The sequence below is a fragment of the Grampus griseus genome (assembly GCF_964374135.1).
Source record: "Grampus griseus genome assembly, chromosome: 9".
Lineage (NCBI taxonomy): Eukaryota > Metazoa > Chordata > Mammalia > Artiodactyla > Delphinidae > Grampus > Grampus griseus.
In genome coordinates this window covers 102,604,746-102,627,585 of record NC_139003.1, presented here as the reverse complement: position 1 = coordinate 102,627,585, position 22,840 = coordinate 102,604,746, and the positions used below count along the sequence as shown (strand labels likewise).

The 22,840-nt window shown below is 48.8% G+C and overlaps 1 protein-coding gene across 1 annotated transcript in view; it reads right to left on the bottom strand.

Moving 5' to 3' along the window:
- Window positions 1-11,944: 11,944 nt before the first annotated feature.
- The window catches only part of COBL (cordon-bleu WH2 repeat protein), a 260,373-nt gene continuing 249,477 nt past the window's right edge, over window positions 11,945-22,840 (bottom strand). Inside the window, exon 15 of the mRNA XM_082661385.1 lies at window positions 11,945-13,213. Coding sequence (XP_082517511.1) covers window positions 13,196-13,213 — 18 coding nt within the window. The 3' untranslated portion in view covers window positions 11,945-13,195. The remainder of the gene's footprint in view (window positions 13,214-22,840) is intronic.

Below are 22,840 nucleotides of genomic sequence, written 5' to 3'. Positions count from 1 at the left end.
TAGGGCTCACGTCTTGGTTTTCTTTCTGTGATGGGTCACCTAATTGCCAGATGTTCTTTTTTTTTGGTTATTTCAGGTATGAGGGTAAATCTATTTCCTATAGCTTCATTTTGACGACATGTAAGACACTTACATATTGAAATATAGCATAAGCGATACCATGGGCCAGACATTTTGGCTAAATTAATAAAGGTACCTTGGCTTAACTCACACAGTAACAGAAAAAGATTATTGGGTGGCCCAACAGAGCAAAATCCAACTCTCTGCTGTTTATAAGACAGAAGCTGGAATAAAGAGATTCAGAAAATTCAAAGTCGAGGTTATAGACAAAGATATGCCAGGTCAATACAAATAGTAAGAAAGCAGGATTTAAGGTCTTGATTGTGGGAACGGACATGGCGGGTCCTGCTCCCATCTCTCATTCTTTCCACTTCACTGCTCACCAGCCACAGTTCTAGTGCATCATTTCTTTGCACGGTGGCTTTCTCTGGATTCAGGGTTTTTGTTACCTGTGTGGCAGGCCTGAGTGCTGGAGGATTAATACCCTCTGGGATGGGTCCGCAATGAATCAGTGATGGAGGTTGGTATACATGTATATTTACCAGCACCCTCTCTCCTTGGACAGCATAACCCTGAGGCACTGACAGCTAGGATTGCCAAGGGGAATAAAGCTCTGGAGGCAGGGCAGTAAATGGCTTTATAACCACCACTTCTGGGCTGTTCACCCACCCCTGACACCCTTCCCAGCCTCACCAGTGTTTTCTTCACTTCTCAAATAAACCACTTGCATCTGAACCCTCATCTCAGGATTTACATAAGGCAACCCAAATGAAGAGAAAAGGTAGAATCCAAGGTACAGAAAAGGTAGAATCCAAGCCCTCCAAGCAAATTAAAACACAACAAATCCAAACATCAATAATGCAATGATAAAAAATTTGTAAAGAAAATGGAAGAATTATGGATGCCTATGCATTCAACAACAGAGCAATAACTTTTATGAAGCAGAAACCAGAGGAGAAAGAGACCACGACACATTCATAACAGGAAAGTTCTTCTCAGTTGAAGACAGGTCAAGCAGACAAAACAGTTAATAAGAACACAAAATGCCTAGGCAGCAAAATCAGTGGGTTAAGTTTTACAGAGACACATAGGGTTGTAAAACCCGGCTATAGAGAATACACCTGCTTTTCACGTGTGAGTGGAACTTAAAAACTGACCATATTTTAAGATATGTGAAAACATCTTCAGTAGCTCCTTAAAATAAAATAATATGAACAGGATTTATGACTGTAGTGCAATAATATAAAAATTAACAACACATTTTAAAGGGCCCTCCAATAATTTGGAAACCAGCTCAAGGCAGTTAGCCAGGGCAGCTGCAGGACTCCTGTACTTGTTTTCTTTCTGTCGGGGATCATTTCACTAAGCAGCCATTGGCTATTAAGCAACTCTTGGCTCCAAGGGGAAATACAAAACTAAGTTTCAGAAATTCTAGAAAATCACAATAATAGAAACGCAATACATCAGAGTCTAAAATTCATAGCAGTGAATACTCTACAAAAAATGAATCTGTACAAATGATTTGACAAGTCAAAAAACTGGAGAGGGCAACAAAGTAAGTGGAAAGAAAGAAGCAATCAATGACAGTAAAGCAGAAATTAAAGATTTGGAAATAAAATCCACAGCAGAATTTAATAAGAAAATATAAAGCTTGCTCTCTGAAAAGAATAGCAACAAAATTGACAAGCCATTAGCCAGCTTAATAAAACAAATGAAGAATGAGAGAAAGCACAAGTATACAAAATAAAAGATGACTAAAGGAAAACAGTCATCAAAAGAGGAAGTAAAAAGAAATTATACATTGAGCAGAATGTTCTGCAAATAAGTTTGACAACTTAGATGGGTAACTTTTTAGGAAATATAATTTACCAAAGCTGACTCCCATAGGCATAGAAAGGATAATCAGACCAATTCCCATAGAAGAAACAGAAAAAGTAGTGAAAATTCTTCCTTACAAATAAGCACCATGACTAGATGGTTTCTTAGGAAAATCCTGCAAAATCATTAAAAATCAGATAATTGCAGTGCTACTTAAAAGATTCCAGAGCTTTAAAACAGAAGCACATGAAGCAAGTATGATATGGATACCAAACCTGGACAAATACAATCTGAAAAAGTAATTACAGCCCAATCTCACACACGAATTTCAATGCAAAAATATTAAATAAAATAATGGTAAATAGAATCCAATAGCTCACGTAAATATGAATTCACTGAAATATGCACGAATGGTGCATATTTCAGAAATGCAGAAGTGATTCAATACTAGGGAATCTATTAATATAACTCAGTATGTTAATAGATCTAAGCAGAAAAATTCTATTATTTTGATAGATGCCAAAAAGGTGTTAACATAATTCAGTACCCATTTGTGATTAAAAAAACTTAAGATGGATTAATAACCCATATCAAAAGGCAGCTTCTTACAGAAAGATGGCCGGTAGGCACATGAAAAGATGCTCAAGATCACTAATTATTAGAGAAATGTAAATCAAAACTACAGTGAGGTACCACCTCACACCAGTCAGAATGGCCATCATCAAAGTCTGCAAATAACAAATGCTGGAGAGGGTGTGGAGAAAAGGGAACCCTCCCACACTGTTGGTGAAATGTAAATTGGTGCAGCCACTATGGAGAACAGTATGAAGGTTTTCTGAGGAACCCTCAGAAAACTAAAAATAGCATTACCATTTGACCCAGCAATCCCACTCCTGGGCATGTACCCAGAAAAAACCATAATTCAAAAAGATACATGCACCCCTTTGTTCATAGCAGCACCATTCACAATAGCCAAGACATGGAAACAACCTAAATGTCCACCAACAGATGAATGGATAAAGAAGATGTGGTACATATATACAATGGAATACTACTCAGCCATAAAAAAGAATGAAATAATGCCATTTACAGCAACATGAATGTACCTAGAGATTATCATACTAAGTGAATAAGTCAGACAAAGACAAATACCACATGATATAGCTTATAAGTGGAATCTAAAATATGGCACAAATGAACTTATCTACAAAACAGAAACAGACTCACAGACATAGAGAACAGACTTGTGGTTGCCAAGGGTCGGTGGGGGATGGACTGGGAGTTTGGGATTAGCAGATGCAAACTAGTATATATAGGATGGATAAACAACAAGCTTCTACTGTAGAGCACAGGGAACTCTATTCAATATCCTGTGACAAACCATAATGGAAAAGAATATAAAAAAGGGTGTATATATGTGTATAACTGAGTCACTTTGCTGTACAGCAGAAATTAACACAACGTTGTAAATCAACTGTACTTCAATTAAAAAAAAAGCCACTTCTTATTTCATGGGGAAACTTTAGAGGCATTTCCACCAAGGATGTCTACTATCTCCATTACTGTTTAACATTGCGTTGGAGGCACTAAAACAATGCAATCAGAAGCACAAAAAATTGGAAAGGGGTTTACGAGTGACATCATGTATGTCTGCAAAACAAAAGCAATTGTTGGAAAATACTACTACAAACCATAGAACGATTTATACAGTAGGATCAACAATCTTCATATATACAAACAAGTCTTTTAGCAGATATGATGAAATAGCAAATATATGTAATTACAACATCAAAATTTTAATAAAATAGCTGGGAATAAACCTATCCAAAAAGTGCAAAACCCACATGAGGAAAACCATAAAACAAAACTGGACAAATAGGGCTTCCCTAGTGGCGCAGTGGTTGAGAGTCCACCTGCCGATGCTTCCCTGGTGGCGCAGTGGTTGAGAGTCCGCCTGCTGATGCAGGGGACACGGGTTCGTGCCCCGGTCCGGGAGGATCCCACATGCCGCGGAGCGGCTGGGCCCGTGAGCCATGGCCGCTGAGCCTGCGCGTCCGGAGCCTGTGCTCCGCAACGGGAGAGGCCGCAACAGTGAGAGGCCTGCGTAACACAAAAAACAAAACAAAACAAAAACTGGACAAATAAATATCCACATGTATATATATATATACATGTATGTGTATTATGTTGACTTTCTCAGATTTAATTTATAATTCATTGATATCTCAATAAAAATACCATATTTTTTTCTGAAGTTAAGCAAGTTGATTTTAAATTTGATTTGGAAGAATAAACGATCTAGAATGAAGACCTAAATAAATGACATTAAATTTTGGAGGGCTAGCCGTTTTATACATTAAAACATAATAATCGTTAGTAAGACTCCATGATGAAAACTGTGTTATTCATGCATGTAGACAGACAAGAAAACAGCAGAAGAAATTCAGAAACAGAGCCAGTCGCATATGGATATTTAGGGAGCTGGCAGTAGAGGAGAAAAAGGTGGACAGAACAAAGTTATTCTTGGTTTTAATGAAGCAAAGTGGACCACTGTCCTGATGGCTTGGCTCTGGGGATCGGGGAGAGGATGCCTCTTGGGTTTCTGGTTTGTGTGATGGGTGGGTGGCACAAAGTAACACAGGTAATTATGGTGCATAGCATTCATTACTAGTTACCGATGGAACACTGGGAATGCAGAAAAAGCTCTCTTATCATTATTACCATTAAAAAACCCTGCAATAACAGAAAGCACAATGTAACCTATCATTGTGCTAACTGTGCTGATTGCATATGAATGATGGGAAATCTTGAGGGTCCTCAGTTTATCACATTTTATTCACCACATCTACGGTTACTGACATGTTTAATTTCTGAGTCAGGTATGGGATGTCTTGGCAAGCATTTGCCTGTTTTCAGCTTCTGACACTTTCTGGAACTCTCTGCTTGATCTTGTGGGTAGCCAGGAAGAGCCCCTTAACTCCCCCTCTCTCCGCGCTGGCGTGGATTGCTAGTGCCCACTTCCTAACTGGTTTTACTTCCTCCCCTCTGGCTTCTCTGCTCCATCAACCATTCTGTAGTTAGAGTGACGTTTGTGAATCAGTCTTGCTACTCCCTCCTTAAACACCCTTCAAAGACTCCCCATGGCCTTTAGGATAAAGTCTACACTTGTGGCTTAGAAAGCACCACAGCATTCTGAAGCCTTGCTTTCTGAAACTTCCCACCTTGCTCTGCTTGGCTCTGGCGTTACTGCACACTTCCTCTGTCCAGAATGACCAGCTAACTCCTCACTCTTTGGTCATCATCTAGATGTCACCTGCTCCGGGAAGCTTCTTTGGCATCCTGGCTGTGGTTTGGGACCGACCTTCCAGGTGTCTACAGTGGTGCTTGCACTCCTCGTAATGTATGCCTTGCCTCGCCTTCCTGTCTTCCCACAAGGCAGAGCCCCCTCTGGGGAGGAGCCGTGGTCCTGACGTTACTGGTCTCCAGCCTGTAGCCCACGCCCGGCACATAATGGCCTTCGGTCGTTGTTGAGCTTGAGAAGGAGGAAGGTCCCAGCCCTACTCATGCTCATTCCTGTCTGATTTTGCTCAAGACCTGTTCTCTTCCCTCTTCAGTCTCTAACTCTCCTGGGAGTTCCAGAGCTGATGTATTTGTCACATGGCCAGGCAATGACTAATTGGAAATTGCCGGTGCCTAATTTATATTGCCGGCACCTTCCAGCTTATCGCATTTGGGTCCTTGGACATTTCACATTCCCAGTGAATCACTATCCTTTTTAATAAATCTGTAATTCATCAGTACTGTCTAATTTCTTAAGAATTTCTTTTCTCCTTGGAGTTGGCTCATCTCGGGCCCTGAAGAGACAGGGATAAAGTAGCTTGCTGAAACAATAATCAAAATAGGAGACCCTATCTTTTTATCTTCACATTCAGAAAAGCTTATTAATTGCAAGGTAAACTTGGAGCAGCTTTGGACATTTTGGCCACCTGCATTATTTAGGAAGGGAAATGAATGAATGGTTACTTTTGGTAAATGAGAGAAATGAAGACACATTTCCTCTTTAATAATAACGTAAGAGGAAAAAGGAGGTGGCAGACTTCCAATTGGTATAGAGAAAAATTAAACCCTGTTTCCCTTGGACGAAGTACAAATTCCAACTGAATTCAGATATTTATTGGTGTTGTTAGTTCAAAGCCATATCTACATTTTCTTTAAAACATCACTGTTCTGATGAGGTACTGAGATTTTGTTTTGAATTTTCCTCATTAGGAATTGGGATGGATATTCCATTTGCCTTTCCAGAACTTCTTTCTATTCTTCCCCACCTTACTGTCTACTCCTGGAGGCTGAGCAGACATGGATTGCATCAACAAGTTCTCTTGCCTGTGAGTTTTGGTTGGATTTGGACAGTGGGATGCACTGGAAGGGGCAGGAGGGCAGAAGAGAGAGTCCAGGGTATTTATTATTTCTGCCCGGCCATGGTTTGGCAGTAGCTGTGTTTCTCTCTCTAAGGTCACATCTCCTGTCCAGCTACCTTCAGCTACACCTAGAACTCCTGCCAGCTTGCAGTAACTGCCCCTTCCCTTGCCTTTACAGACTGAGGAATGATAAGGACCCTCCCTGTTGCTTGCCCTGGGTTTATTACTTTCCCTAAACCCTGCCCTCACTTTGCTTAATAACCTTTGCTTTAAAATTTCCTTAAATCATTCGAGTAAGACTTTGTTTCCTGAGACACTGGCTGACACGAGCAACAGAAACTTTTTTGGCTGAGAAGCATAATTCCAGGACCCCAGGTGCCCAGAAATCATTTACTCCAAGTCGTTCGCTTTACAAGAGTCTGCAGATCGGAGAGAAAGGGTGACTTGCTTGATGCCACACAGCCGTGCCTGACGTAGCCTGAAACTAGAATCCACGGAGCTTGTCTTTTCAGACCAATACTCTCTTCAGACCTCCTCAGCATGGATTAAACAGGGATGCTTCAAGAAAAAAAATTATAGGCCAACACCCCTGACGAACATAGATGCAAAAGCCCTGAACAAAATATTAGCAAAATTAATTCAGCAATATATTAAAAGGATAATACACCCTGATCAAGTGGGATTTATTCCAGGGGTGCAAGGATGGTTCAATATCTGCAAATTAGTAAATGTGATACATCACATTAACAAAGGAAGGATAAAAATATTATGATCATCTCAATAGATGCAGAAAAAGCTTCTGACAAACTTCAACATCCATTTATACACTAATATGTATAAAATGGATAACTAATAAGAACCTGCTGTATAAAAAATAAATTAAATTAAATTTTAAAAATCCATTTATGATAAAAACTGTCAACAAAATGGGTATAGAGGGAACATACCTCATCATAATAAAGCCCATATATGACCAACCCACAGCTAACATCATACTCAGCAGTGAAAAGCTGAAAGCTTTTTCTCTAAGATCAGGAACAAGACAAGGATGTCCACTCTCATCACTTTCATTAGACATAGTTTTATAAAAGTCCTAGCCACAGCAATCAGACAAGAAAAAGAAATAAAAGGAATCCAAATTGGAACAGAAAAGTAAAACTGTCACTGTTTGCAGATGACATGATACTATATGTAGAAAATCCTAAAGACTCCATCAAAAAATTGTTAGAACTAATAAATGAACTTGTTTATTAATAAACAGTATCTCCAATACCATATTAATTAGCTTTTACTGAGGGCTTCCTGTGTGCCGGGCTCTGTGCTCAGCACATACATTTATCATTGTTAGCTATCAAAACGACTTTTGCTGATGCTGTAGGTGAGGAAACTCAGAGGTTAAATCACTTGTCCTCATCATGTGGCCTGGGCGGGTGTGTGACAGGGCTGAGATTCACGTCCAGAGTCACATCCTAACCACCCTGTAACATGCCTCTTACCAGTACCCGCTTACCAGTACCCGTGGGGGTTGGATCTGAAAGCAGAGCAATGTCTAAATGGCCAGACCAAATGCCAAGGCTGCTTAATCCAGAGAGCTGCTGGGAGGGCAGCAAGGGAGTGAATCATTCATTCTGCAGGCAGGTGTGCAGTTCCCACCGACAGCACCATTCAGTGATTCACCAAAGTTGAAAGAGTGTTCTGATGGGATAGATCATCCCAGAAAGGTTGCCCTTCTCTGGCAGGAGCCCACAGAAAACAGGGGCTGTGGGCTGACAGCCACAACTGCTATGGGGAAGCCACTGGGAGATGCTCAGAGGGTGGCCCCTAGGGTTGGGAGCCAGGCTGGAGTCCAGAGTCAGAATTGGGGAACTTGAAGATCATGGGAACCAGGGACCGGGGAAACCAGGAGCGTTTAGACATGGCCCAGCCAACAGCCTTATCCGTCTCCCAGGCAGCCTCAGTGTCACGTACAGCGACTGGCCATGCCTAATTTTGAAACAATCAAATGAGTACTTGCTTAAGAAAGAAAACAGCTGCATAGCACAGGGAGATCAGCTCGGTGCTTTGTGACCACCTAGAGGGGTGGGATAGGGAGGGTGGGAGGGAGGGAGACGCAAGCCGGGGGAGATATGGGGATATATATAGCTGATTCACTGTGTTATACAGCAGAAACTAGCACACTATTGTAAAGCAATTATACTCCAATAAAGAGGTAAAAAAAAAACATCTGGTAAAAGCGAGCAAGTGGAGAAGAGAAAATAAATCCTCTCAGCTGAGGACTGGGTGCCACGTTCGCCCCAGGAGCCTGTGGTCTGGGAAACCTGTGTCAGGGTAGATGTTCCAGGTGGGACCCACCCGGAGTCCACGGCTGCGTCCCCTTGGGGCCACACTGGGTCCTGCTGGCTGTGGGCCACTGGGCACCCTGAGAGCAGCAGGAGAGGACACAGGCCTCCAGCACACACACTGGCTCTCGCTCAGACCCTCTCCTGCTGCGTCATCTCGGCAAATGACTGTTGTTTTCCTATGCTCCAGTTTCCTCCTCTGGACGAGGGGCAGAATAAATTTGCCCGACGGGTCTAAGCATGTCACAGTGCGCGGTCTCACGACGGCTGGATTCCTGCCGGGCACAAGCCAGGCACCCGGCCTCCTCTCTCTACCCATCTTCTCCCTGCAGAGTGTCTCATCAGAGAATGGTCGGGTGACAGGTGACTCAGAGCCACAGTCTCCAGGGCAGCAGAGACAGCACCCCGCCCCACGTGGGAAGCCCCAGCTCAGACAGGACCAGTGGCGCCCGGGGACCCACAGGGGTTACCTTTTGGAGCCAGGTCCCCGCCCTGACTTCCCGTGAGCTTTTCTGTGGCTCCATTTCTGTGGGAGCCCTCGTGGGCTAATCCTTGGCGCCAGGAAATGTTTGGATGGGGTCCTGCGATTGCTCACCAGGAAATTACATCTGTCATTCCTGGTTCTCTGAGTCCTGCTTAGGACTCACAGGCTGCCCAAAGAAGCAAGAAGGATGACATCACCCACAGGCCCCGAGCTGTCCTTGGTAGATGCCGGTGTGACACCAGGTCACAGGACAGGGGCTGGTTCCCCTGCTCAGACCTGCCGCAAAACACAGGCCGGCCGCAGGCCTGTGCAGATGTTTCTGTGTGTCCTAAAATATCGTCACTGTTTAAGTTCCACTGGCACGTGAAAGCCAGGCGTGTTCTCTATAGGGCGGCCAGCGGCTCTCAGCTCACACCGCCTTGCTTCTGAGCTGCTCATCACGCCACATTTTGAGTCCCTTTTCAGCCGACTCCTGATCTCCCAAATGCCACCACCTTGCTTGTCGCCTGCCCTCAGGCCTGGGCTCGGCCCGCCGTGCCCTCCGGCTGCAGACCGGACCCTGAGGATAATTCCGCTCTCCCTCCCTGCCCTCCCCTTCACTGCAATTCAGAGGCTTTCCAGCCGCTCACAGCCATCTGTCTCCTAGGAAATCTCCCTTCCACCCCACAGCTGGGCATTTGCCCATCAGCCATTGATTAAGCAGGTCCTTCTGGAATTTTCTCCCCGGGGTGACCTGTTTCACTGCCTCCAGGCTGAGCAGGGCAGAGGGAGGGCCACGACCAGCAGACCAGATCCAGAAACGCAGGCTCCGCCCAGAAGCAGTCACTAGGTCGAGCCCACAGTCCTGGGCTCACCATCCATCATGGGGTCCCCCTGGAGGCAGTGGGGCAGCCGCATGGTCACCCAGCCTGGCCCGAACCCCTTTTACGGATGGACTTCTTAGTAAGTAGGTTGCTGCTCTAAAGATATACAAGAGGCGGAACTGCCACTTCTCTGCCCCGAGGCCTGCTGCAGGGATGAGGAAATAACGTGGTCCGGGAAGACTGGGAAAGTGGTCCTGGGCTCTCAGCACCAAAGAAGTCAGGTGATTCCAGGGCCCGATCCGAGGCTGAGGCGAGAGCCAGGGGTGGGAATGCTCCCCTGAAGGCCCTTCTCTCAGCTCCTTCTGAGAGCCTCTCAACCGCCTGGAACCCTGGGGGTCATCCTCTGGTCCTTCCGACAGAAGGCAGAGTGAAAACGGGGAAAACCCTGGGCTGGACACAGGACACCTGGGCTCCAATCTCACTTCTCAGGATGTGCACTCTCTCCCTGAGCACTCACTGAACACCTCCTCTGGACCTGACAGTGAGGGAGACCACTGAGTGTCGTGTCTACACTGGGACCTTCGGGGAGAAAGAAGAGACACGTTTAGTAGTTACGCTGTGTAAACCAGGCCTTTTCCTGGCACACAGGGCCATGTGTTCTGGGCCCGGAAAGCTCATTCTGACCTGCTTCCTGCCCTGAGGCTGACGCACTGTGTGTGAGGGGCTGGCTTGAGGCGTGATGTGTGGGGAAGGGTGGCTTTGACGGCAGAAGTGAGCTTCCAGGGGCAGCGAGGAGGCCTGGCCGCAGGAGCACACGGGCTGGGGGGCGGGGGCGGCGTCGTGAGCATAGGGCTGGGTTTCCCAGTTGGTGGGGTGCGCGGTGAGGGGAGCTGCACGTTTCTGGCAGGGGAAGTGCGCGAGGGGTGAGGGGCGTGCCACGCGCCCTCGGGATGCATCAGTGCCCTGGTGGTGGTTCCACGTGGGTGAGAGCTGAGGCTGAGGCCTCGGATTGGGGAGGGGGGCTTACAGGCTTACGAGTTCTGATTTAATTCTGTAGGAACAGGGGTCCTAGAAGCACTGATTTAAGAACAAGGATAACGCGATGAAGCTGCTTCATCAGGTGCTTAGTCTTCCTGGACTCAGTATCCTCATCTGGAAAATGGTGCCTCACCACCACTGAACCTGAGAACCGCCAAGCACAACTGGGAAACACTCTGCAAAAAGGCAAAAGCACGATGCAGAAGGCTGCCCCGTCCCTCATGCGCAGCCCAAACCCAGTGCGGGGTGCAGAACATAACATAACGCAACAAGGTGTAAATTTAGTGTCAGGTTGGTCCCCCGCCTCGTGAGCAATTTGAGGTGGCTGTGCACTCAAGGGGCCGCCCTTCTCGTCCTCAGGCGCGCTTCTGCTCCCCTCCCATCTGCTGCTCTCCTGGTCTGCTGGGGAACAAGGCTGCTGTGGGCGACGGGGCACCAAGTCGTGTGTGAGAACCAGGGGCCAGAGGCCAGGGAAACTGTACGGACCCCACTCACACACACACGTCTACACTAGCCTCCTCTCATTCCGCCAGCACTGCAGGCAAAATCCTGCCTCAGGACCTTTGTACCTTCTCTCTTCCCTGCCAGCTAGGCGTCTGCCCACGCTTGGCCCTCTCCTTTCCTCCAGGTTTTTACTAAAATGCCTCTGTAGCAAGAGGCCTTTCTTCATCTCCCTATTTAGGCTTCATCCCTTTTCATGTTTTTCTCCTAATCACTTACCAGCACCTAAGTATACTCGGTATATTATTCACTTATTTCGCTTATGGTCTGTCTCCTCCACTATGATTTAAATGCCACGAAGGCAGGGATTCCCGTCTGCTTTGGCATCTGCTGTAACAAGTGCCCGGGAGAGGGTAGCAAGCAGTCCTAAGTACCAATTGAATAAACGAATGTCTCCTTTCTATTTTGGGCATAGGGTATCTAACCAAACTGGGGTCTGAAGTCATGAAATCCACACGAAGGCTACACTTTCATTTTCTTTTATTTGTGGCACTAAAAGACCAACAGTAGAGACAGTGTGGTGTGAGAGCGATTGGCTGGATGCCCTGGCCGCCCTGGGGAAGGTGAGTGGCATTCATCAGACAACGCAGAGCAGTTTCCGTCCTACGTGACGCCCGGCTCTGAAATCGTGAAACGTTCGAAGGATCCCGCCATATCTGTTGCTTCATTAAGACAGAAATTTAATTTCAGGAATTCCTCTTGATTTCTAGTCATCTCTTAAAGAGCTTTTCCTACAGCCGTAGTTGGCCTCTGAGATAAATACCAGAGACTGGGTGCTGTGTGCTATGAGAAGGTTGCCACGCCATCCACAGCGGCCATTCACCTCCCGGGCACAAGCATGGAGACCAAACCCACACTGTGAAACACCAGCACGATTTTGATCTGATCCGGACCTGGCATCCACGCTTCTGCCCCGCAGAGGATTTCTAAGGCTCCTAGGGCAGCCTCCGGGCTCCGTGCTCAGCCCTCGGTCGGGGAGGGCTGCGCTACATCACAGCCCGCCGGGGGACAGCATCCCAAGTGGGCACTGCCATCCCCTCCAACGTCCTTCTGATCTCAGCCAACACCCCAGGAGAACTCAGACCTGCCATGTTCATACGTCACGTTTGATTGTTATTCTGGGCGATCATGGTTGCTTTTTAATAGCTTTAGCTGGACAGATCGTGGTCTGCCACCCTCCATGAGGTTTTCACCCCAAATGTTTGAGGAATAAGGATCCAATACTTTCATTACTCAGTGAAGTCACCTTTGAAAAAGCCTCCCAACTCTTCTTTCTTACATCAAGTAGCGTATGACATTCAGATTGTTTCAATTGATTTATATATTTTCCCTAGAATTCAGAAAGATTTTCAACAACTAAATGGTTTTAACCGTCTACATGTGGTAAGTCTCCAAGGTCCAAAATCGGTCTAAGGCATGATTCTTTCCACTTTGTCTATCGATGTAATTAAGTGTGTTGGGCTCCAGCGTTTATAGTCCCATTAACCTGCCAACAAGAACAGTTTATTGGCAACTTTAAATATTCAGAGGCAAATACATTTCCTTGGCACAAGCCGCGTGGCAGAGTGGCATCCCCGTCCCTTTGAACCGTGATATAGACTGAAAGTCAACGGGGCGAGTTTTGGCCTGGAGACCAGGAAGCCACCAGACCCCTATATCCCTTGCCGGGTGGCGCTCGTGAGGGGTGAGCATCCTGCAGGGGGGTTTCTGCCACGATCGCATCTTGTTGCTGATTCACACGAGCAAGGGCACCTGCAGTGAAGAAAGAACCACAGTTACTCAGGGCGTGAGGCGGAGCCCAGGGTGCAGGTATCCGGGCGCTGAGGACCTGTGTGCCAACCCCTCCCTGCAATATTCCTTTCCCAACGCAATGAGTGTTTACGCTGTACCCATCAAACGTTTAGCCCCAAGGAGAAAACTCTCAGAAACACAAACAACATGCCTGAATGCTTTCAGTGACTGGCTACAGCCTTCAGGAAAAAACATCGGGAACTGCTGGAGGGTCTAAGATGTGTCTGCAGGTCCCTGAGCTTCTCCCAGAGCCGTCAGCCGGCCCCAGCCCCCGCCTTCTCTGAGCTCCCTCCCAGTCTCTGAGTCTGTTAGGGGTCCGTCCCTCTTCTGGGCTGGTCTCTGCATGTGGGGTTTCTCCTTCGGGGATGCCCCTTTCCTGCTGGAAAACGAGGACTCCTTCTTCAAGAAGCGTTCAGACCATCTCTTGGCCGAAGGCATTCCTGCTTCCAGTCCTGGGCGGGCAGATCCGATCGCCCCCTCGCCCGCCGTGGTCTCCCAGCAGCTGTGTCTGTCACTGCTGGTGTGGGGACTCTGGGGCTGGAACCACGGCATCCATCCCCACCCCGTCCCCGGGCGCAGGACTTGCTGGGTGCCAGTGAGTGGGGGCGGCTCCAAGGGGCGACTGCAAACCCACACGTTCCCAGCCCACTCGACGCGTGAGCTCACCCTGCTACTCTGAGCCCAGCCCTGCACGCTCCTGGGATGCCCAAGTGCAGAAAATGTGACGGCCGAATCTTGAAGGAAACAGTTCCATGGCTCTGAAGGCCAAGGTGAACAGCATTTTTAAGAAAAGCGACAGATTCACGTGAAACCATGTGAAAGGAGCACTGGGTTTCTCACCGTGGTTCCACCGAGCTCAGCACATTCGAACTGGAACGGCGCTGGGAGCTGGGCATCTCGTCCTACTTCTCAGTGCGTTATCAGAGCGAACTTCCAAGGACCCAAGCAGATTTCTTACACCGCCAACAACACACACCACCTGGAATATTTCCTGTGCACTTACAGCGTGTCAGGTACCATTTCGAGCCCTCCATGAGTCTCATCTCATTAAAACTTCAGCTCAACTCAATCACTGACGCGTTATTGCCATTGTTATCACTGTGGGTACTGCCTCCAATATAAAGATGGGAGAACCGGGGTGTAGAGTGCTGTCTCGGCCTGGACCAAATACTAGTAAATAGCGGTCCCCAGCGGGCTCATCTGAGAAGAGAACATGGCCCCAGGCCACGACCACGACTGCAGGGTTCCACCCGCTCATTTCTTACGAGCACACCCGCCCATCAGTGTCTCCTTGGCTGTAGCGGCGTCTACACCAGCTGAGAAACGAAACGGGATGAGATGTGGAGTTTGGGGGCGTGGAGGGAGGAGACTGGACCTGCTGATTTGGACGGAGCCCGTGGGACACACACGGTGGACGTCAGGGAGGGCACTGAAGATTCGTGTCCGATGCACAGGGCAGCTTAGGATGGGGGTGGGATCGGGGGCCAGCGGTCTGAAGGGTCCGCCCGGGAGAGTGAGGAGATTTGGAAGACGAGGGGTCTTGGGACTCTCTCCAGGGCCGCATGCAGCCTCGGGCAGAGGAGACTCAGAACGTGGCCAGGGGGGCAGGGGAAACGTGCAGCGCGCTCGCCGAGCCGCGGGGCGCGCGCGTCCACAAGGATGCACGTGGTGACAGCGAACGTGCAACGGGGACCAGCGGGCCCCAAGGGTGGGAAACACAGATGAGCTTATGTTTGAACATTATGTTAGTTACGTTTTCAATGGGTTTTTCTTCAAACCCTAGACACCTTGAGAAGTGAGCCACCTCTAACTTCAAAACAAAGATTTTAATTGTCAGTTTGGAAAAGCAAAATCAGTTTGCTACAGAATGTCCAAGACACGGGGAGAAGAGTGTGTGTGTTGGGCAGAGAAGAACAGACTGAGCCTGTTATTGGAAAATGCAGCCAGCATTCTGTTAACAGTACGTTTATCCCATTTCCTGACCTCTGAAAAGGGTCAGGAGAATAAAGGGCGCTATTCTTGCATCCAAGGGTACTAGCAGCATTGTGACCTTGACGAGGGCGGTTCTGAGAGCGGCCAGGAGGAGGCCGGTGGGGCATGGGTGCTGGGGAAACGGAGCAGCACAAGTGGGCAGGACATCTGGAAGCTACAGTGAAGGGAAGCAGAGCTAGGCAGTGGTGGGGTCGGGTCCATGGGAGGGGGAGGGATTTTTAAAAGGTATCTTTACTGTTATTGTTTTAACAAATTAATTGATATATGATAAACTGCACACATTTAAAGTGTAAAACTTGATATGTTTTGACATATATTTATTTATTTTTTGGTCTGGCTTTATTTTTGGCCTGGCTTCTTTCACTCAGCATAATTATTTTGCGATTCATCGATGTTGTTGCGTGTACATTCCTTTCATTGCTGGGTAGTAATTCATTGTATGGATACACTGACTCTGCATCTGGGCTGGGCGAGTCTCAGGCAGGGGGTACCCCCCCTTCCCCGGTAAATGGGGATGATGGGATTTGCACTACAGACCCACCCGGTGAGGCTCGAGGTATACCTCATTGCGTTGTCACCAGCACCGCCATCACTTCGTCTCATCCCAGCACCAGCGTCCTGGTGGCCGGGATGAGATGACAACTGAACGGAGGTTTGGGGGTGAGGCAGGAGACATCCTGCACGCCTTGGTCACCTAAAGCCTGGCCCGACTGTGAGAAGCCACTTTCAGAAGGCGGTTCCAAGTTGCTAAGGTAAACTTCCCAGGACACAGAGGGGTAGTAGGTGGGACTGTGACCCAGTGAGGGGAGCTACAGGGCAGGCGAGTGAAGGAAGCAGGGGCTGGACATCACCTGCTCTCCTGGCAGTGAGCCTGCTTCACTCTAGCCTGCGTGTCGCTGGTGCAGAAGACCCGGGCTGGGGGCTATTTGAATCCCTGGCTGGTTGAGACCTAGAAGGTGCTCTCATCACCACTAATAGCAACAACGATGGCTGCATGCAGATTGTAAAAGTTCTCAGTAAACTAAGAAAATATCTAGGAAGGAAAAGGAGAACTCCTAAACTTTGGTGTCAAGAAGGAAACTGAAGAAGGACAGCCTTAAGAAGCTCTGACTTGGACAATTCAACAAAGACAGCTTGGTGATGGAATTGGCCACAAGGTAGCATAAACCACACTGATGGCCATTAGTGTCAACCCAAGCTTAAAGCCACACTGGTAAGGGACCCGTGGACCTGCCCCGGGACGGGTGTGACCAAATTCAGGTGGGCAAGGAGGACAGAGGGCACCCCCCGGGGGAGGAGGGCGTGCTGCAAGGCGCAGCTTGGAAGAAAAACACTGGAAGGGTTCCTGGCATCCCAAAGGTTTCAAGCTTCCTGAAAGATTCTTTCTTATTTTGGTTGGACAAGAAGAAAATCAATGAAGGGACAAAGCTTGCAGTTTGAGGCCAAGTCAGAAAGCTGTAAAAATATCCAAGTTTAATTCTGTTTCCCCACCTGCCAAGGAAAATGATGTTTATATGGAAAAAGGTAAAATGAACAGTGGTGACAGAGGGCTGGTGTCCAGGGGAAGGAAAGAAGTTGTCAGGGAGCGACAGGATTCTCTGTTTCAGGTCCCTTTTTTCCACCCAGACAGATGAGTTCCTGGGGTGGGGGTGGGGGTGGGGCTAACGGACTCCCAGGGGACCCAGCCATGCAGCTGTCAGCCAGCTTTGCAGAACGGGAGTGGGACCGTTGGCAGAAGACTGGAGATGTCCGGAACTTACCGTATTCTGCAAAGGAAAAGAAGGTGGTTTCTTACAGTGTGAAGTGGATTCTTGGCAAGTTTATCACGATTATGAAATAGACGAGTTCTGAGCACGGGGACCCCAAGTTGCACTCGGCCACTGGTCTGGAGAGCCAGGCAATATGGTGGCAAAGAATGGGCGCCCTTTCTCCCTTCCCCCCAAAGATAGTTACTGAGCACCCACTCTGTGTCTGGGGCTGTGCAAGGCGCTGGGACCTGCCGGAGCTCACGGTGTGGCAGGAGGGCAAGCCCACACAGGAGTTACACAGGTCACTGCTGAAATTAGGCTGAGATGTGGTTATGGGGGAAAAGGAGGTGATGCTCTGTTGGGGAACCTCCTCCAGCCTGGGGGCTGGGGGAGACTTTCTGGGGGCTTGAGGTTAATCCAGGAACATGCAGGACGACTGGGGATTAGCTGGTAACACTAGGAGGTGAAACGTTTTCCTTCCAGGAATAGGGAACCGCACCCATGAGGGCCCTGAGGGGTCACTGCAGTGGTGACAGGCATCCCTGGGTTCCACCTGCAGGAAAAACAGGTCACATGGAAGGTCTGTATAGGCAGGATGGTCACAGGGCAGCAAAGACAGAAATAACCTGTCTGTGCCTCTGAACTCTCCCAACTTCACTGAAACACATCAAAGGTCTACACTGTGCGTTGCCGAGCCCAGCATGGCCTAGAGTTCTGCTGCAACTCTTTTCTGTCCTGGCTCAGGGGCTCCCTGGGCTTTGATGGCGATGGTGTCACATGTCTAATCACTTCTCACAGGGTCTCCTGCCAAGGCCAAGCGCCAGGACACACGTGTGATCTGAATCAGTTAATTCCTGTGGTGGGAAAACGTACACCTGGGAGGGCCCAGCCGCCGCGTGCCCACCATGGGGCTTAATGAGGCATTTCCCAGAGGCGTCCGCCCGTGCCGGGCTGACGCGGAGTCTGGCTGGGCGGCAGCACTGACCTAGTTAAGGCCAGGACGAGGCCCTCAGGACATCTGTGCCCCACTTTCCCATCTGTGGAATGGAAGCTGCGGACTTTCAGTCCAGGAAGGTCTGGACAGAGGAGATGCTTGCTCTCTGCCCTCCTTGGAGTAAAGCTGGGACACATGAGGAAAAGGTCTTGGGGCTTTCACCAGGTCTCTAACTTTGTGAGATGTCCCTAAGGCCAAGGACAAAGCCCCAACCCTTCTTCCTCTCCTGGCTGAGAGTCCCCAGGGGGCACAGACAATGCTTCATTCATCTCTCCATCTCAAGCAGCTACTACAGTCCCTGGACCCTGGTGGGTTCTCAGGAAATGCTTGCGAAATGAATGGCCGGACGTGTGAATGTGTTAAATATAAACACGGATTAAAAGGGCACTTGGTGTCTATTCCAGGCCCTCTGAAACAATGCATTTAACACAGACCGACAAAGGCTGTCCAACGCACACAGTTTCGCCATGAATAAGAATGCAGGATGGAGTGGAAGGCGGAAGCGGATTCTGGGGTCCATTTGAGCCCTGCCCCCAGCAAGGGAGGGCAGTGTCCACTGCAGAAGGGGCAGCAGACAGAGCAGAGGTGAGGACGCTGTTATCTGGGGCTGGACGGAAGACACAGAGTGGGCAACGTCTCTGACAACCGCAAACACAGAGGCGGGGCGTTCAGTTCACACTGTGGAGGGAGGCAAACAGACTTCCAATCGCCCTGAAAAGCGGCCAACTCACTTTTAAGGTGATGATTCCTCCTACATCAAATCGACCCTCTGGTCTTTTATCATAAGCAGCATCGTCACCGACGCAAAACGTGTGTGTTCAGGGAAGGGTGAGTAACTGTGCCCGCCTTAGCAGTGAGAGTCCCTCACCTCTGCCAGCTCTCCCGGGACAGCCGGACGCCCTGCTTCTCCTGGAGGAAGATGCCTGGAGGACTCACGCACTGCAGCCCCTCACGCCCCCCGGGAGAGCCGGAACACCCCGCAGTCCGGGACGCTATCCTGGCTACACGCATCCCGGAGCGTCACTGAACACCAAGGATGAAGGGGCCTCTGCTCGTGTTGAGGATCCACAGACAGCGCAGCCCACACTGCTGGGATCCAGGAGTCCCACACTGCGCTCCCTTTCCTTGAGGTGATGCAGCTTTAAGAGCCCAAAAGGTGAAAGAAAGCTACAGAGGCAAAGCTCAAGCGACTCGAGGTGCAAACGCCGTAACACACCCCAAGCTGCATCTGCTGCGAAGCCACGGAGGCATCCACGGCCAGGGCCCCGCAGACAAGGGCCGCCTAACGAGACTCCTCAGGGAAGGCACAGTTGGCCCTGGTCACCTGGATCGCACGTGTGTCCCCTGGTGTCACAGGTCTGCTGTTCCACACCAGTAGGGAGGGCGAGGCAGTCGAAAACGAGGTCAGGTGCACACCTCCAGGTTCCAGGTGACGCTGGCCTGGCCGCACCTGGGTGTCCCTGACGGAGGCTGAGCTGAGGCTTCTGGGTGGAAGGTCCAGGTCCTGGCCTCCGAAGTCACGTGTCCTTCGGCAGGTTTTACGTGGCCCTGAGACGCAGAGTGTAAGCAGGGGAGAGGGGAGGGGGTCTGGGTCGCTGTGTAGAGCAGTGACACAGTCCTGTCGCTCAGCCCTTAGGCCTCTAGGTAAGATGTGCTGCATTGGGTAGACAAAGGGACAGGGTCTCCCGGGTCACGCTCATCGTGCTCACTCAGGCCCAGCTTACAGCCCAAGGGCATCGAAACCTCAGACGCGCCAGACTCACTGCCTCACCGTTGCCAGGATGGGTAACGCAGGTCCCAACACTTAGATTAATCCAAGAAACAGTCCAAACGTGGGCTTTTGACTGCCATGTGAAGCTGCCGCCACAAAGCTGAGATCCGGATGAGCAACGGCCTGGCCTCAGCCCCCCGGACCTTTCCTGCAGGCACTGCCAGGGCCGCGCTGCCCGCTGTGTGGATATACACACACACCCCCGTCTGTGTCCCGCCACCCACTGGCCAGCAGGTCCCGGCCCTTCCTACCACTGTCCTTGTGTTTCTCCCCACTTTCTTTCTCGGGGCACAAACAGCTTCCTCTGCTCCTTTGGACAGTTCCCAAACTTGTTTTTTAAAATTATTTTCTGGAAGGCATGGGCACACGTTCTAAGAAAGAGAAAGCCTGAGGTTCAAGGTTGCAGTGGTGGCCTCTCCCCCGTTGTGCAAGCCCAGGCAGGCTTTTCTCTCTGGGCCCCTGATCCACGTGACTCCTGGGAGGTGGACAGAGTAACAGCTATTTGAAATGACCCAAAACCAGCCAGTGAGATGATGTATACGAGAAATGAGTACAACCTTCATATAATTACAGTCAGCATTACTCAAACTGCATCAAAAGCTCAAAGGACATGGATAATTATCTCAAACCTCAAAGTAAAGTGACTTGATAAATACTAGAAAATTGCAGATGAGTAGGCTCAAAGCCCTGAAAAATCTGACTCAGCATGTAGATGTCCTGTGGTTCTCACTTTGAAACAGTGTTTTAGAGACTCGAAATCGTCCCCTCAGACCAGCCAGACCATCGAGGTTGATAACCAGCTGTGCTGCTTTGGATTCTCTGAGAACGACCGACACTTCCTTTATTTTTCTTTTTCTTCTTTTTTTTTTTAACTGAACTATAGTTGATTTACAATACTGTGTTAGTTTCAGGAGTACAGCCAAGGGATTCAGTTAAATATGGATGTATGTATATCTATACTATACAGGTATTCTTTTTCAGATTCTTTTCCACTATAGGTTATTACAAGATACTGAGTAGAGTTCCCTGGGCTATACAGTAGGTCCTTGTTGATTATCTATTTAATATATAGTAGTGTGTATCTGTTAATACCAAATTCCTAACTTATCCTCCCCCAACCTTTCCCCTTTGGTACCATGAGTTTGTTTTCTATGTCAAGAGTCTGTTTCTGTTTCATAAATAAGTTCATTTGTATCATTTTTTCAGATTCCACATATAGATGATATCATATGATATTTGTCTTTCTCTGTCTGACTTACTTCACTCAGTATGGTAATCTCTAGGTCCATCCATGTTGCTGCAAATGGCATTATTTTGTTCTTTTTTATGGCCGAGTAATATTCCATTGTATCTATGTACCACATCTTCTTTATCCATTCATCTGTCGATGGACATTTAGGTTGTTTCCATGTCCTGGCTATTGTAAGTAGTGCTGCAATGAACACTGGGGTGCACGTATCTTCTCAAATTAGAGTTTTCTCCAGATATGTGCCCAGGAGAGGGATTGCAGGAGTACATGGTAACTCTATTTTTAGCTTTTTAAGGAACCTCCATACTGTTCCCCATAGTGGCTGCACCAATTTACATTCCCACCAGCAGTGTAGGAGGCTTTGCTTTTCTCCACACCTTCTCCAGCTTTTATTATTTGTAGACTTTTTGATGATGGCCGTTCTGACCGGCGGACAGGCACTTCCTTTCAATTGATATTGCAATGTGCTTGGAGGAAAGAGGTTGTCTCAGGGTTGAATTCCAGAGCTGTCTTCATCAGAATCCACATGGTCCATTTATTAGGACACTTATTTAGCCATGCACCCCAATTTCTTCACCTTTCCCTCATTCTATGTAATAAACGTTCTAAGTTCATAAATATATAAATTCTACAGAAATGAAAAAACAAGTAAAGAAAACCCAAAAGCCCTCCATAATTTTTAACTGCCCTCCCCTCACCCCCCCCCATCCAGAGGAGAAAGTGTGAAACTGGCCGCCATCCAGCGCCACGTGGTTAAGCACATTTTCTTTTCCCAGCATCCTGAGGCTGGGCTGTGCTTTCAGTGATGAATTGCCCTCAGCATCCTCCCTACATGATGTCTTGGGTCCCCGTCAGGGCCACAGCACACAGATTGATGCCTCTCCGTCACACGGACACGCTCTGGGGCTGACCCGGGAGCCGTGGCCGTGGCCCCAGGAATGCTCCCGGTCAGTGGTGTTCAGACCGCTCCTGCCCGGGGTGGCACCGCTGGGCGTCCCGGCTTCAGCGAGGACTACCTTCTAGGCCCTAGGCTCCTGGGTGGGAAACCTCTTCAGCAAAGCCTGCCGCCCTCTGTGGAAGTGGTCCAGCGGTCTCGTGGGCCAGCTGCTCTCTTGCAGAGCAGTGTAGAGCGGCCATTCTGTGCCCAGACTGACCCCTGTCTGGGTCCGGCCCTATGTGAACAGGGGCAAGTTACTCCTGTTTTCTGAGCCTCATTCACTTTCTGTGTAAAATGAGGATAATCTTAGTACTGACCTCTTCAGGTACGTGTGAGAACTTAAGCTTAGGGTCTGGACATAATCTCTCAGAGAATAATACCTGTCACCACTTCCCTATTATTAGCCTAACTCCTCCACCCACTAGAAACAGGCAGGAAGAGAGGGTCAGTCCATGCACAGCATCGTTTTGGAGTTAAAGGAGATCTCAAAATCCATCCGGCCCAAAGGCCCTTTCAATTTGGGAATCCTACTTTGGGCGCCACAAATTCCACTGCTTTCGGGGACTAGGTGGGCATAAGTGTACAGACCAGCGTAAGACCAGATAGAGGAGAAGCTGTAGAAAAACCAGAAACGGGTGCTCTGCCCAAGAGACGTCGCATGCAATAATGTTCAAAATGTATGCTGGCAAAAGAAAAATAAATTCCGAAAGAAAGAAGGAAAGAGAGAAAGATGAACTAATTAACCAATCATGCTGTCGCCTGGACCCCGGCCGAAGGCCATGAGCGTGGTGCAGGCCCTTCAGGATGCGTCACAGGTGGCCGTCCTGGATCACAGGCAGCCGTGGGTGGTGGAACCGCGCTCAGGGGTTAGGAGTGCACTGGAGCCCTCGCTGCATC